At 43.7% G+C, this 15,138-nt stretch overlaps 1 protein-coding gene across 4 annotated transcripts in view; it reads right to left on the bottom strand.

Annotated features, from left to right (window-relative positions):
- LOC121959262 (potassium voltage-gated channel subfamily C member 1-like) overlaps positions 1 to 10,330 on the bottom strand; it is a 60,025-nt gene extending 49,695 nt beyond the window's left edge. For all 4 annotated transcript variants that reach the window (XM_042508495.1, XM_042508497.1, XM_042508496.1 and 1 more), the window contains exons 1-2: positions 9,588 to 10,330; positions 1,119 to 1,806 (exon numbers count right to left, since the gene is read on the bottom strand). In XM_042508495.1, coding sequence (XP_042364429.1) covers positions 1,119 to 1,739 — 621 coding nt within the window. In that variant the 5' untranslated portion in view covers positions 1,740 to 1,806; positions 9,588 to 10,330. The remainder of the gene's footprint in view (positions 1 to 1,118; positions 1,807 to 9,587) is intronic.
- Positions 10,331 to 15,138: the final 4,808 nt, after the last annotated feature.

Below are 15,138 nucleotides of genomic sequence, written 5' to 3'. Positions count from 1 at the left end.
ATGATGCTATGAACTGGCCACTGCAGGTGTCTGCTGACTGTCTGGTTTTGCATGTGCACCTACAGTGTGCATGCATTCACAGCGTCATAACAGCAAAAATAGTGCCAACAAAAAGCCCCGGACAGGGTGCAAGACAAGGATGATCAAACTATATCACTTAAAAAACAAATCAAAGCAGCTGTGATCAAGCAGCTGGATCTGTCTGTAACTGGAGGGTCAGAGAAAATAAAAAGCCCACTGTAACTGTTTTCATGATCAAAAACACAGTCAGGGGTACTTGTTACTCCTATACCTGTATGATCAAATGCCGTTTGCTTTTAAGAGGTGAAATCATTCAATATTTACATGAAAACAATATAGGGTCTCCCAGAATAGGAGCAAGCTGTGCGTAACAGCAATAAAGCCCGTGCGTAAAAGACATGTTCAACTGGGACAGCCAAGAAAAGCAAGAAAAAAAAAAACAAGCTGTAGCAGTACCACGGGCAAATGTGGGAAAGGACTTTAACACAGATGATTTGTGTAAGCGTCCTCAGTGCGGTGCTACAATAAATAAGACTGAAATACGGCGCATTGATGTGCATCGTAAACGGACAAATATGACCTAATGAAGGCGTTTGGATGCAGGAGGCGCAGCGGATGGCGCGTTTGGGGGCTGATATGTATTAAAGTAGCAGAATGTAGCTATAGGAATTATGATGGCAATAAAAACGGCATTCAGTGTGAATGCAGCTCGTGTGAAACATGTAATATATCAAGTATGAGACATGGGGGTGATGTGTTTGATAAAAAAAAAAAAAAAAAAGAAGAAGAACCAATAGCCTAGATATAGCTACCATACTATTTTTTCCATTTTCCTATGCCATCAGCATTAATTATTCAATGTCAGTAAATCTATGAGCTGCCATTTAATACAAGCTATCCTGTCAGGGATTACACACATAGCGACAGTCAGCCTGCAGCTAATTATGAAGGACCGCTTTCAATGATAATGTGGCAACAACATTTAAAAAACAAAGTTTTAAAACTTATCATGACTGAGACAGTGCTTTAAAACATCACGAGCAGAATATGCAACAGTATAGACACAAGTTGGTCCCTCTAGGAGAGACTGGACTCACCCGCGCATATTTGGAGGAATACGGGTCTTCAAACAGTGCCCATATTCGGGGCTGCCAGGTTTTCCACCAGCCCGCTTTCCTTGCGTCCTCCTGCATGCACAGTCTTTTCAAGTCCCCGTCCGCACCGCCAAGCGCCGGCTCGTCGTCCGGCGCGTCCGGCTCTGGAGTCTCGAAGCTGTCCAGCGCCTCCTCCGCATCCCGGTGCTGCCGGTAATTCATCCAGCAACACGCCTCCACGTCCGTCTCATCGATGCCCCAGAAAGCCAGCTCCTCTTCGAACAGGGGACCGCACACATCGTTGGGACAGTGCAACTTCCCGGTGCGGTAATAGTTGAGGATGAAGGAAAACACTGACGGGTGGCGGTCGAAGAAGAACTCGTCTAATTTGGGGTCGTAGTCGAAGTTGCTGAACGCGTCCGGCTCGGTGAGCCACGACAAGCGGGTACCAGGCAACGTTTTTAGGGTGCTCCGGTAGGTCTCATGCCGCACCCCCCCGCAGTTTATCACGATTTTCTCGCTTTCCGACGGACAAGTCATGTCTGCGCTGTAACATGCTTTGTTGGACGACTTGTTCCCACCCTTGCGCCCTTTGAAAGAGGATACACACACCGAACTGAGCATAGAGGACCGGGGGGGAGGGAGAGGATGAGAGAAACCGAAGGGAGGAGGAGGGAGGAGTCTGAGGAGTCTGCGAGGAGAGAAAAAGGGCAGAAATTTTAGCAGAAGGGAGAAATAGATGTGGATTATCAACATTGCAATACAAAAATCAAAGAATCATGCACTTATGGCAGCTGTATGTGCAATCAGTCACTTGATAATCAGCTGATGGAAGGGCAAAAAGATGACCTTGTGCAGGTGCAGTGAGTGAAGGGGGGGTGGGGGGGGGGCAAAGTTGTTTTTGAGCATCCTGGAGCAGACAGATGCAACTTGTGAGTGCAACATATGAAGACAGGTGAGCAGATCATGAGTCAGCATCATCACAGGCTGATAGTTGACACCATGACGAGACCTGAGGAGGTATTGTGATCTGACAACGGCCTTCACTGAACTGCTATTCCAGCCATCACTAGACTAACAATCTCTAAATTGATCTGGCATTCAAATCCTCTCCCTAATTAGTGAGACATGGAAATCCCCCCACATCCACATGCAGCAACCCTTTTCCTTTGGGGACAAGAGTGTGTGAGGAGGAAAAGAGTGACAAAAATTGGGGATCCATCACCCTGCTTCTTCCCCCTCTTCCCCAAGAATGCCTCTCTGACGTAAGGTGGCGCAGCACCGTGTGTGTTTGTGTGCACGAGCATATGTGTGTGTGTGTGTGTGTGTGTTAATTGCCTCCCGAGAGTGCGGTGTCCGTACTAATGTTAGATCTCCTCAATCAGCCTGTGTGCGTGTTACACACACTGCTGCAGCCCCCTCCGACCGCACTGAGATTCATGCGATGCACAATTATGTCAATGCTCCCTCTGCCACTTCTTCTCCTTCTCCCATGCACTGCGCGCGCGCGTGTGTGTGTGAAGACATGTAGAGAGGAGGAGGAGGAGAGGGAGGTAGAGAGTAAAGGGGGGGGGGGGGGCTATAAATCTGATTTTTAATGGAAGAATCGAAAAGGACAATGAGGAAAACAAGGCAGACAAAAGACCTGGAGCTGGGGACGAAAAGAGAGAGATGTGGTAACACACACACACACACACACACACACACAGACACACACGCGCTACAGTGTAATATTGTCTCTTCCCAATTAATGGAGGAAGGGGGCTGGAGAGAGTGTGTAGAGGGGGAAGGAGGAGGAAGAGCATCGAAAAGGAGAGTGCACTATAAAAGTGAATGAATTCTGCTGCAGTAAAAAGCCAGAGTTATTTGCCCCCTCTCTCTCCCTCTCCCTCTCTCTCTCACACACACACAAACGCACACACATACATACACACACTCAGCGAGGTCAGATTATTCGCCCGCGAGCTGCGTTGCCATAGGGGGGGGGGGGGGGGGGTCGCGGTTGAATAATCTGTCCTCGCCCCTCACAGCAAAAAAACAAAAAAAAAAAAACCTACATGCGCCGCATCTATGTTGTTAACCTTTTCTCTATTCAAAGAAATGCACCACTCTTATCCTCCCCCCTCCTCTCATGTGCGCTCTCACCAGCCCTCCCCCCAGTCTCTCTCTCACTTTCCCTCGCTCGCTCTCATATTCCGCATAAAGGAATCACATTTCATTGAAGGAGAAGAATCAAGGCTTCATTTCTTTCCTCCTCTTCCTCCTCTCACAACATATTCCTACTCAGTGCCCCTTCTGTCTCATACTTTTCTTCACTCCTGCTCTTTCTTTTCTCCATTTTCACTGCATTTCTTTCCATTTCTCCCCTCTCTTGCCTCACTCAGCCTCCTGTCCCGTTCTCTCCCCCCTCCCCAAAGTACTTTACTTTGGGTCAACTCTCTCCTCCTCTTTCCCCCTCAGACTTTTGCTTCCTGTGATGCAGGACACTGCAGTGTTTCTTTTTGACTTGTTATTGGTGTTTGCTCTGTTGTTTGGGTCATTTCACTGCACTTTTTTTAATCTAAGGACACAACTTTTTGTTCACGGAAAAGTTTCTCTTCAGAGCTTATACTGACATTAAGTGTCTTTGCTTTTGATTTTTTTTCTTTTTCTTTTTTTGTCATTTTTGTATTTCTTTTTGAGGATCTGGGATTAAACAGCACTCAGGTAAGACTACTAAGAGGAAGGCTATTGCATGGGTATGCAGTCAGTTTGGGCACATTAAAGCACACATGTTAAGCAATGTGCACAGCTGACAAAAATTAAAGTTGATGTGCACATACCAGAAAAATCAAGAAACCTTCAATTGCAACTTTTGTCTTAGCACTGTTTGCTACAGGAGCATCAAATCTGCCTGCTTGATGAGAAAAAAACTGCACTATTGAGTTTCAGAGTTGCACTGCATCATTCTGCAGAAGCAATTTGCATTTTAGCAACTAAAAACTCAAGAAATAAGTGGAAATCAGGAGTTAATTCAATAAGGGCATAATAACTTGCACAAACTAAACAATTTGGAAGTGAGATCAGGAAGGCAGAGAGTCCTGTGGGGCTTTCCAGCAGGAACCGCTTGTGTTGGGGGATGGATTGTATTTCAGCACCATGGACAGTGGCACTGCCTCTCTCTCTGGGACTCAAACAGGATACTAAACTTTCTTGCCTCTGTGATCACACTGTGGAACTTTTATCCCTTGGATGACTTATTTTTTGTCTTCACTTTGTGCCTACCCCGCTGCCCCTCGCTTCTACTTCATAGGCAGCTGCAGTTTATTGGTGAACTGCTGAATATTTTATACCTGGACAGCCACAAGTCTGTAACTGTGGTTAAGTGCCTTTTTGTTCCCCCTGAGTCACATGTGGTGAGGTTATTGATTTTTAAAATGTACTTAAGTATTTTTTTAGATTAATTTGGATATGTTCTCACCTTTCTAATCCAACTGAGTGAAAGTTGTTGTGAACCACTCCAGATTAGTGATCTTAATGAGCTCAGGGGTTGTGAGTTTCTAGCTGCATTTCAGGAGAAAGTCTGCAGTTTGAGGGTTGTATCTGAAAATGGAGGAAGTAAGCAAATCTTTCAGAGGCAGCCTCAGCACTTTAATCACTGACAGGAGTGCAATTGCTTGAAAAAAACAGCAGAGAGGGGAAAGCATGAGGAGGAGAGGTGTGGAAGGGGGGGACTAGAGCTAAAGATGGTGTGTAAAATGGAGGAAGGAAGTTGAGATCTAGAGATGAAAAAAGCACAGGTGAGGTGAAGGCAGAAAGGGATGAAGAAAAAGGCTAAAAAAAAAAACTGATGGAGAAGCAGGAGGAGGAGGGGGTGCAGAGAGGAGAAACAATCTCCACCACCACCTCTCTTTCTCTCTCCTGCAGCATTTCCTGCCTCGGCCACCATGTCCTGCGCCACCCTGCTACTACTGCCTCACCACTGCAAACACACGAGGGGAACAACAGCGACAAGGAGGGGAGACGCATACACTCACACACTCACCTGGCTGCAACAAACAGGCAAAGAAAAAGAGCGAAATGAGGCTTAATGATGAAGCTTTTGATAGAGGAGATGATTTCTGCAGTGATAGATAGAGAGGATGGGGCTGATAGAGAGTTTGCGCATGGCTCGTGCACGGAAAAGGCTGCGCTGACGCTAATATATATTAACAGAAACACTGCAGCAAGAGGGGGGAGGGAGCATGGGATTATGGGATGCATTGACTGTGAGGTACCAGCAGCAGTAACGGGGGGGAGGGGAGGAGAGAGCACGCTAGAGAGTTTGTGAGAGAGAGAGAGAGAGAGAGAGAGAGAGAGAGAGAGAGAGAGAGAAGGCAAGGGAGGAATTTGGAGGAGTGCTGACTATGCGGAACAGACCCAGCACTTGGCAGAAAAAGCAAAAACCTTTACCAATCACAGAGGGGGAGATAGGGGGGAGGAAGATAGGATGGAAAAGGAGGGATGTTGGACAGAGAGGGAGAGAAAAGGATGGAGAGAGGAGGCAGGTAAGGTAGAGGAGAGGGGAAACTGAAAGAGGGGAGGAGGGGAAAAGGTGGGGGAGGAGATGGAGAAGACAAAAAAAAACACCTTGCAGTGGCACAGGAGAGCACCTGAATGGCTGTAAAGGTGTAGGAGGAAGAGGATGAGGAGTGGGAGGTTAGAAATGGTCTTCAATACTAATAAGAGAAGTGAGTTGATGAAGAGAAAGGAGTGGAGGAAGGAAAACAAGCGTAAAACTGACATACAGCTGAGCTGAGTGGCACTGGGGAAAAGGAGGGCTTTGCAGGCAAGTGTGTAATGTATGCATGTGTGCGTGTGAGTGTGTGTGTGTGAGAGAGAGAGAGAGAGAGAGAGTGTGTGTGAGAGGGAGAGATAGCACAAATTACGTATGTGTTTCTGGTGCGCAGCCATTTTTTTCCAACCCGCTACCTCATCAAAGGATGTAACCACAAGGCTTCACACTGTTCCACCCATATCACCTCCCTCCCTCCTTTCCTCATTCCTCTCCCCCTTCCTCATCTCTACCTTATCTCCCTCTACTTTCCTCTCTCGTGCACTCCCCAGTGTTGAGGAGACCCCAACAGGAGAAAGCGAGGCACTGCAGCACGGTGAAAGCACTGCGGTCACCTCCCCTTTTAGTGCGGTGTCACACCACACAGTGTCCTCTCCCCCCTTGAATTGTCATTGCACCTCATGGTGCAATTCAGGCAGGAGGAGAAGGAGAAAGGTGTGTGCATGTGGGAAGATAGCAGTGAGAGGTATGAGCTGAATGAATAAGAATGAAAATAAGATGAATACCATGAATGAATGGGAGACAAAAAAACAGTATGCACAGATAAACGAATAACAAGGCCACACAATGACCCAGTAGCTCTGAAACAGCTAATGCACAGAGAGAGAGAGGAGCAAGGAAAAAAAACAAGGCATTTCTCATCATAATAAAGCTCACCAGTGGCCAATTCCCAGAACATGAATTAAATAGCCAATCAATTAAGTAAGCAGAAAGGAAATGGCAGCTCCTCCACTCAGCAACACCACCATGGAGATCTCCAGGGGCTGACCAATCCACACATACTGCAGCACCAGCACCCCCTTGGGGGGTTTTGGTGCTCCCTCCCCGCCCAGAAGCTGCTCCGGCTGCTGCTGCCCCTTCAGCCACCTTTTTTTCTTTTTTTTTTTTTTTGAGAGATAGAGAAAAAAAGCGTGTGCTGGTTTCTTTTAGCTGGCTGGGGATGATTAATACATAAGGCCATTTCAGGAATAGACCAGCAGAAATGAAGCCTGTAATAGAGCTCTGAACGCTCAGCCAGTGTCCATGACTAAAACCCTTCCTGCCCACAGGAGGGTAAATGGTGCGATTTTTTGGGGTAGATACACCCATTGGGTGAGACTTCACTAATGACAACAGGAGGTAAGGTGAAGGGTGTGGATGGAGGAAGAGGTACTTCCTTCAAGGAGCAATGATTTGTGCAGGAGAGGTCAGAAAATCCTGAAACAGCACTGAGTGCAGGCAAAAAAAGAAGTTATGGGATAGTGTGTCATGTTGGAAAGGATCTCTATTTCTGGACCTGGGTGAATCTGAGCTAATATCCCTCACTATTTAAAATCATACAGAATTTGCATCAGGAGCAAATAGCTTTAACCTCCACACCTCGCTGCTCTCCTAGGTCATTAAATGTGTCTGCTCCTAATTAATCATGCTGCCCTTCCTGCATGATTAGGACCGTTATGATCCACCAGAGTAGTGATGTGGTACACGAGGCCAGACAGACAAACCGGATGAAGGTAGAAGTATTACTGAACTGACTCCTCACCTTCCAGCGATTAAACATAGTGGAGGGGTAGGGAAGTCACAGATTAGAGAGAGATGAAAATTAAGTAGGAGAAAAGAGAGTAGGAAAAAAAAGGGAGCGGGAAGAAAGGGAATTGGTGAGAAATAAGTAGGAGAATAGGGGTAGGAGGAAGGGGAAAATATGTAGGAGAAGGAGTGGGAGAAAAATGTGTAGGAGAAAAGGAAATAGGAGAAAATGGAGTAGGCGAGAAATAAGTAGGAAAAAAGGGAGTAGGAGATAAAAAATGTATAGGAGAAAAAAGGAGTAGGAGAAAGATAAGACAGAGAAAGGGGATTGGGAGAAAATTAAGGAGGAGAAAAGGGGGTAGGAGACAAGGAGTAGGAGAAAATGGATTAGCAAAAAAAAAGTAGGAGAGAAAGGAGTGGCTGAGAATAAGTGGGAGACAAGAGAGTGGGGGAAATGTAGTAGAAAAAGGAGTAGGATACAAAGGAGTTGGAAAAAGGGAATAGGAGAAAAGGGAGCGGAAGAGACAACGTAGGAGAAAAAGGGGAAATTGGAGTGGGAGACAAGGAGTTGTAGAAAAATAAGTACGAGACGAAGGAGTTGGTGAGAGAGAAGTGGGAGAAAAGGGGGAGAAAAAGAATTAAAGGAAAGAAGACGAAAGAGAGGATGAAAGGTGTACTCAAGGTGTGCCTCAAGGTCAAGAATTGAAAACACAAAAGGGTTTGAAAGGACAATCAGCTCGATCAGGTCATGAATTAGTTGGAAGGGCAGAGGGAAAGTTCTCTGAAGCTGGTACCAAGACGTGAGATTAGAGAGAAACCATCACGGCCAAGGAGAGAGGAAGGGTCAGAGGCAAGAACACACACACAAACCCAGGACACGACAGATGCGTAATTCAATCACAGCCCTCAAAATAGATTTATTCCCCCCTCCGTTGCTTAAACAGCAGCGCCCTCCTTTTGAGCCCCATCACTACTCTACCAATCACATCCACTGACAGCGTGCCACTGTCTCTGGTGGGGAGTTTTTTTTTCCTCTTTTTTTGCTAAAATCGAAGGGGTGTTTTCTGGGTTACCCTCAATCTAAAAATAGCTCCAGCTGTAGATTTATAATGCAGGAAAGGAAGAGAGAGAGCAAATGGAGGAAGAGAGTTTCCCATTAGGGGGACGAGCACACTGGAGCCAGTTGGCAGGGAAAAAAAAAGCAAAAGCATGCACTGGGAAGTGAGGGAAGAAGAGGCGTTATGAAACTGGAGACTTTGTGTGTAATGCAGCGGAATGCAGATGGAGAGAGTTGACAGAGTATAGGCGATGTGGTGGCGGAAAGGGGGGAAGAAGACCACGTCTAGACATATAACTGCCCCCATAGACTTCCTGGATCTCAGTGACGCTATGTCCTTCCTGTGGCTCTGCTGTTCCCCTTCCTCACACCTCTTTCTCCTCTCCCTCTCTCTCAGGTGTATGTGTGTGTGTGTGTGTGTGTGTGTGTGTGTGTGTGTGTGTGAGTGTGTGTGTGTGTGTCAGCCCTCTCGCCCTCCTCCTATGGTTCCTTTATCAAACCTCCATTTCAGGCCTTGACACTTACCACACGTACGCACACAAACACAAACACTGGAGGCACATGCAATAAAACAACTGCATGCGTACAAAAGGCAACACACACATGGAAAAACAGTTCATGCAGACAGACACACAATGATGCCGAGAGGAATGCACACACAAACACACACATGTTCCCCCTCAGAGGCATGAAACTGCTCTGATCTAGTGGTGTAGATGGGGAAACACCCACCATTTGTGCAATGAGGAATGTTAGGATTCATAAGTGAATTTTATAGGCGTCATATCAGTGGATAAATCTAATCTGACTGTGAAAGTACAATGTCTTATAGCAGCTAGAAATAATAATAAAAACACAATAAAGAGTCCAATTTGAACACATTCTAAATTACTACAGATATTGATCAAAACAGACAGAATATAAAAAAAATCGCAGTTATTGTGGTCATAACGATACTTGTTGAATGTAGGCTAGACGCTTTTTTTTCTCCTCTCTTTTTAGAGCTGCCCAATAAATGCTCTGTTAATAGACGGATAAACGCAGAATAAAAGCCACCAAAAATACAGACATATACACAGACACGGTTCATACTCACTTGCTTTTGGTTCAGGTTCGTTTCGAGTGCGTGCAGAAACGCGCACATCAAGCTTTAAAAAGATCAATCAAAATGTAGTTTTCTTTGTTAGATCGCTCTTTCTTATGATTTCAGAGAGTATCCAGTTTCTCGCAGGCATTCGCTTCATCTGTGTTTTTTTGCTCCCCCCGATTAGAATAAAACAAAATAGGATTGCGCGCGTCTGTTGCTGAAAATCTCGTTTTGACACCGTTATTGCCGAATGTTACTTATAGCTTATGGTCATGCTGATGATGGCAAAAGGGATGAGTCTTTTCGGATGAAATGAAGCAGAAGTCCCCCTGAAAACTGGCTTTTTTGTTGCTATTTCCCTCGATTTCAGAGCCCCCTTCTCCCACCTCTTTGTTATTGCAAAAAAAAATTGCCAGCCTTTGTTACAGTGTCTCTACGCTTCCAGGCGCAGGGTGTAGCTACCATTCAGCTCTTCCTCTGTCTCCCCCCTTTTGCAAATGTTTCAATGGAGATGCAGCCTGTAGACACCTCTCTCTTTGCCTTTCCCTCTCTGTGCCTCTCTCTGTTCCTTTGGAGGAGCGTCACCTTCTGCACTATTTTTTTTCCTCAGACGATACATGTGGGCGGATTAGAGAACAAGACAGAGGGGTGGGAGGACCCCGGTGAATACAGAGGCTAATTTCTCATATGGCTGCGCTGAACTTCATAAATACGTATTCTGTAAATATACACACAGCAGGGCTATGAGAGGAAAAGGCTGGTTTGATTTATTGTAATCTGTTTAATTGGGTGTTTCCCCCCCCCCCCCTCCTCTCCCTTCCTCTTCCCCACTTAGCCTACATAGCCCACACATGCTCACTCTGCTGGACCGACGCACAAACACCATTTTGTCTACAGGTTCCCAGCCTTGACTCTGGCTTGGCTGACATCAGCAGTCATGTGGTAGCAGAGGAGCAGGTGGGTTATGTGACAGTGAGAAAGGAGTACATTTTTTAATCATGATATTAATAACAGGTATGCACTATAATATCGGCAGGTCATCGGTATTGGCAGATATTGGCTGGTATTGGAATCAGCCAACATGCTGGTTTCTGATAATATCATTAACATTTTTTTTACTGACAAAGTAAACATGCATAAAACATGAGCCCTAAGTTGTAGTACTTTACTTATTTGGCACAGTGAATGAATATTACACACACTGAAAAGCATTGTATTTTATGTCTCCATCTGCTGGTGGGCCATCACCATAAGAGTATGAATGATATGATGTTAATTCCACAACACAGACTGAACACCTGGATAAAGCAATATCGGTATCAGTTACTGACTAAATGAGTTTTTATGTCAGCAAAAAGGGCATATTATAGGGCATAGTATTGCGTTTTTTTTGCATGGCAATATTGAAACAATACACAGACACAAAGTGTCGATTTCTCACTATAGATATTAGTTAAATTGCAAACATAAATCTTTTTAAAGCAGATGTTAACATGTTTTATTCATTTTGAGGACATAGTCTGCAGTTGAACATAGGTAATAATAATAATAATCATATAATAATAAGTTGCAATAGACTGCTATAAACATATCACAATACTCGGCCTATTGCAAAACCTTTAAAGTCGCAATAATATTGTATCATGAGGCTTCTGGTAATGCTCACTCTGAATTTGTCCTATAACAAAATGTGAAATAGCAGATGACTTATATTTTGACTAAATTAGAAACATTATACCATAATTTAAAGCAGAAAAGGCTCCAATTGGTTCATAAAAAAGCACCAGTATGCAGAAAATTAAAGGGGAACAGCACCTAAATAAAAATTTCGGTATGTCATTTTCATGGCCTGGGAAAGTTCAATCATGATAAGTGAAAATGAGCTACTCTCTCAAAGCTAGAAACCAAAGAAGTAAGTCTCAAACTTGTGATGTCAAAGGGTATAAAGTTTGGAGCTGCTCTGCTGACAATGAATGGGAGCCTGATTTTGGCGCAGAATGTTGTTTGTTTTGGGTTTTTTTTTTTGATATCCCAAATGGGCTTTATCCTCGTGTTCTAAGTTCTGAAAATGTACCCATATTCTCAGAACATTTTCCTCTCCCGCTCTGTGTCATCGTAAACATAGATATCTGTCACCATTCATTAGGCACATTTTAACTGCCTGTTCAAGGCGGAGATATCCCACCGTTATGCCGCGTCGCAATTCTGAATATAACGTCCGATCATGGAAAGTGGGGACAAAGTGGTCTTCCCTCTGAGCCTCTGAGGTAGTAAGAGTGCCATAAAAATGTCTGTGTAAAACATAAAGACCATGGGTGGCACAGGTGTGATGTTTTGACAATGTGTTTATGTGTGCAACCCACTGTGGGAGATTTAAAAAGCAGCTGTAGCATTTAGCAGCTCATACAGAGAAGAAGAACTGTGGCCATATATGTCTGCGAACTAGGAAAACAGTGACAGCTCTTTACCCTCCGAGCAGAGAACGAGACCAGCTGCCATATAACACAGAAGGTAAATGATTGTTATTGGCGTGTTATTCTTTTGCTATTGTTTAGAAAGTGCTACCCACACGTTATATGTTACACTATAGGGGCCGATGCTGTTGTGTTACATGTCCCGCCCATCACGCCTCTTTTGATTGCAGGATTTCGCAATGCATGCATGCCGGAGCAGCATCATGCCGCCTTCAATGGTTCTTTGTAAAAATGCAGGGGCAGTATGGAAAGGGGACTTTGTTGAGGCCATGAAGCGTGATCTCTGTTTAAAAGTGGTTATTGTCTAGGGAGCAGCTCCAGACATTATACACTATGACTTCACAAATTAGAATTCCCCACCACCACGCCCCTCCTAACCTACGAACTTGCTATGAAGGAATAGTCTGTTCTCAAAAAATATGTGGGGATCTGTGAATCTTCACAAACAGGGTATAACACAGTCCCTTATTCTTCTTCAACCCAGCATCTGGATGTGCATCTTTGGCATTCAGGGGGACAAAGATCAAACTTAATTGCTTTCTCAAACTTTTTGGCCAAAAGAAGAAATCCCCTCACCCTCCAAATTCTTCTATGGGGTTGAGGGATCTAGTTTTTTTCCTAAAACTGGAGAAAATCAAATTTTCATTCAAGACATCCTGAGAAATTCAAATCCACTTAATGAAAGTAGAAGTATTATTGAAGAATTGTTTATGGTTTCTGAATACTTTGACTGCTAAACTAAGAGCTCTATAGATGGATAACTCTTGGGAACCCTATTTAGACCACTAGCTGTTGATCTGTTTTTTTCCTTTAGCTTGTTTGTTTATTTGTTTTTCACACCATCCTGCATTTTATCTATTTACTTCATATACTCCTTGAGTCCTTAGTACTGTAACGTGCTATTTGGCATTTGATGCAGTGGAATTTGTTCTGTGTTTGTGCAGTTCAGAGGTAGGAACTAGTAGGATGGGTAAATGATTAAGAGGGAGAAAATGGAAATTTAAGTTTACGGTGTATGATTGTGTTTTGGGGTTTTTGGTTTTATTTTTATAAATATAATATACTACAACATGTTACATGACACAAGCTAAACTGCATGAAGATCGCCAGATTATTTCAGTCTCTGTGAGAAATATAAACAAACATTGTTTATGCAGGAAGCCTATATGTCTGAGTTGTACTCCAGCATAAGTACAATGACCAGCAATATTGCCGATGCATTTACAGTATCGACAGGAAACTCAGGGTCGAGTGCAACACGGCCTCATAAAATTTACAACAGTGGTGAAAGGGCAAAAGGCTATTTGTTAGGTTCCTGTGGCTTCTTCTTTCGACCACAAAACGTTCTTGTAAAAGCAAAGTGGGGACAGAAAAAGGAGAAATGCAAGTTCTTCAAAGTGCAGCACAACAGCAAAAGACAAAAGGACTGTGTGTAAATAGATCTTATCCTTTACCATTTGTCCAAGGTGAAGGCAAATACAAACAATGCAAACGTTCAGATCTCCAAACCACAATCATGTGTTGAGACTAGAGGAAAACCATGTGAACAGATTCTACTAAGATAAAGGTCAGGATTCTCTCTGCTGTAAGGCTACAGTGCTAAACAAAGAGCCACTTGTGTTTTTTTCAGTGAACCAAATCTTTCAGTAACTCTGACATAAGAGTTGTGGATGTGTTGGTAGATCATACAAGGTAAATATGGAGCTGTTGAATGCAGAAAAGTGAGGTTTAATATGTGCATAAATGTAGTCATGTTATAGCACAGTAAACATTAAGCAGACTTGCATTTGCAGTTAAAAGCCTTTTTTTTCTGTTTCTCATTAAGTGTTCTCTCTTTTCTGCATTTAATGGCTTCCTTCTGTCTTTATTTGCATTATCACTGACCAGTTTGCCAAGATTACAGGTTTGACCCTCACAGTATTTATATGTTCAGCTAAGCATGAGCTACCTATTGTAAGTCACTCTGTGAATGGGCTACATTCATAGGCAAACATAAAAGTATTTCAGGTCTTGTAAGCAGCATTTTCTCTCTATGATCAGTATATTGTATTTCTAATACTACGTCACATCTTGCTGTTTCCCAACCAATACCTTTACCAAGTGTGAGGTTGAAAGCTGTTTCTTGCACCCTCAGGACACAGCACATACGTCTATTCTGCACTATATCACTTCCTGTTTATTTACAACCCTTCATACCCCTGCAGTGGCGTCTAGGAACGGTCAAAACAAGATTTATAAACGTGTTGTACTCATTCATTATTAGATAATTCAAGCTGTTCAAACAGCAGCCACAGCCCTGCAGCAAATCTGTAGGCGATTTCAATACAGTATTTATAGCATTTAGCATATAGTATGCAAAAGGTAATAAAATAGCATTACGAGTTACACTGACTCATAACTACAGTCATGCTAACAGATTTGTAAGGCTGTACTTGTGCAAATCGGTGCTAAGGGCTAAATTCTGCTAAAATGCTCACTGTGACAATCTGTGTTTAGCAGGTAATAATTACAAGGTTCCCTGTCTTAGTTTTGCGTGGCTGTATGCTAACATTTGCAAATTGGCAATGAAAAAAGTACAGCTAAGGCTGCTGGGAATGTGAGTTTTGTAGGTGTTTGGGCAATCTGAAATGTCAACTTTAAAGGAAAACTTCACCTGCAAAATGACCATTTCTGTATCAGTTGCTTATTACTTGTTTCCTTGATTTTGTGAGGAAAATTTTGTTTTCCTCACATACCTTCATGGTGAACGAAGAATCCAACACATGGCGAGTCATTTTGCTTGTGAAGTATTCTTTTAATAATGATGGTGCCAGATGACAGTTAAGGGAATCAATGACGTAATTAGAATCTACTATCAAAGGGCATTAAATATCAGTGGCAACTTTCATAGTAATCCATTCAATAGTTCCATAAACCACCTCAATCAAAAAAGTCAACCTGCTGGTGGACTTAGTTGGGAAGTCAAGCGATCACCAAAGTCCGCAGGATTCATCCTCTGGGGATCATCAACATCTGTACAAAAGTTTCCTGGCAGATCCACATCACCGCCCAAAGAGCCACGCCGCTATTAGCTAAGAACGAAAGGC

The sequence above is a fragment of the Plectropomus leopardus genome, chromosome 19 (genome assembly GCF_008729295.1).
Source record: "Plectropomus leopardus isolate mb chromosome 19, YSFRI_Pleo_2.0, whole genome shotgun sequence".
Taxonomy (NCBI): domain Eukaryota; kingdom Metazoa; phylum Chordata; class Actinopteri; order Perciformes; family Serranidae; genus Plectropomus; species Plectropomus leopardus.
The sequence above is the reverse complement of the archived record's forward strand: the minus strand, read 5'-3'. Positions and strand labels throughout refer to the sequence as shown.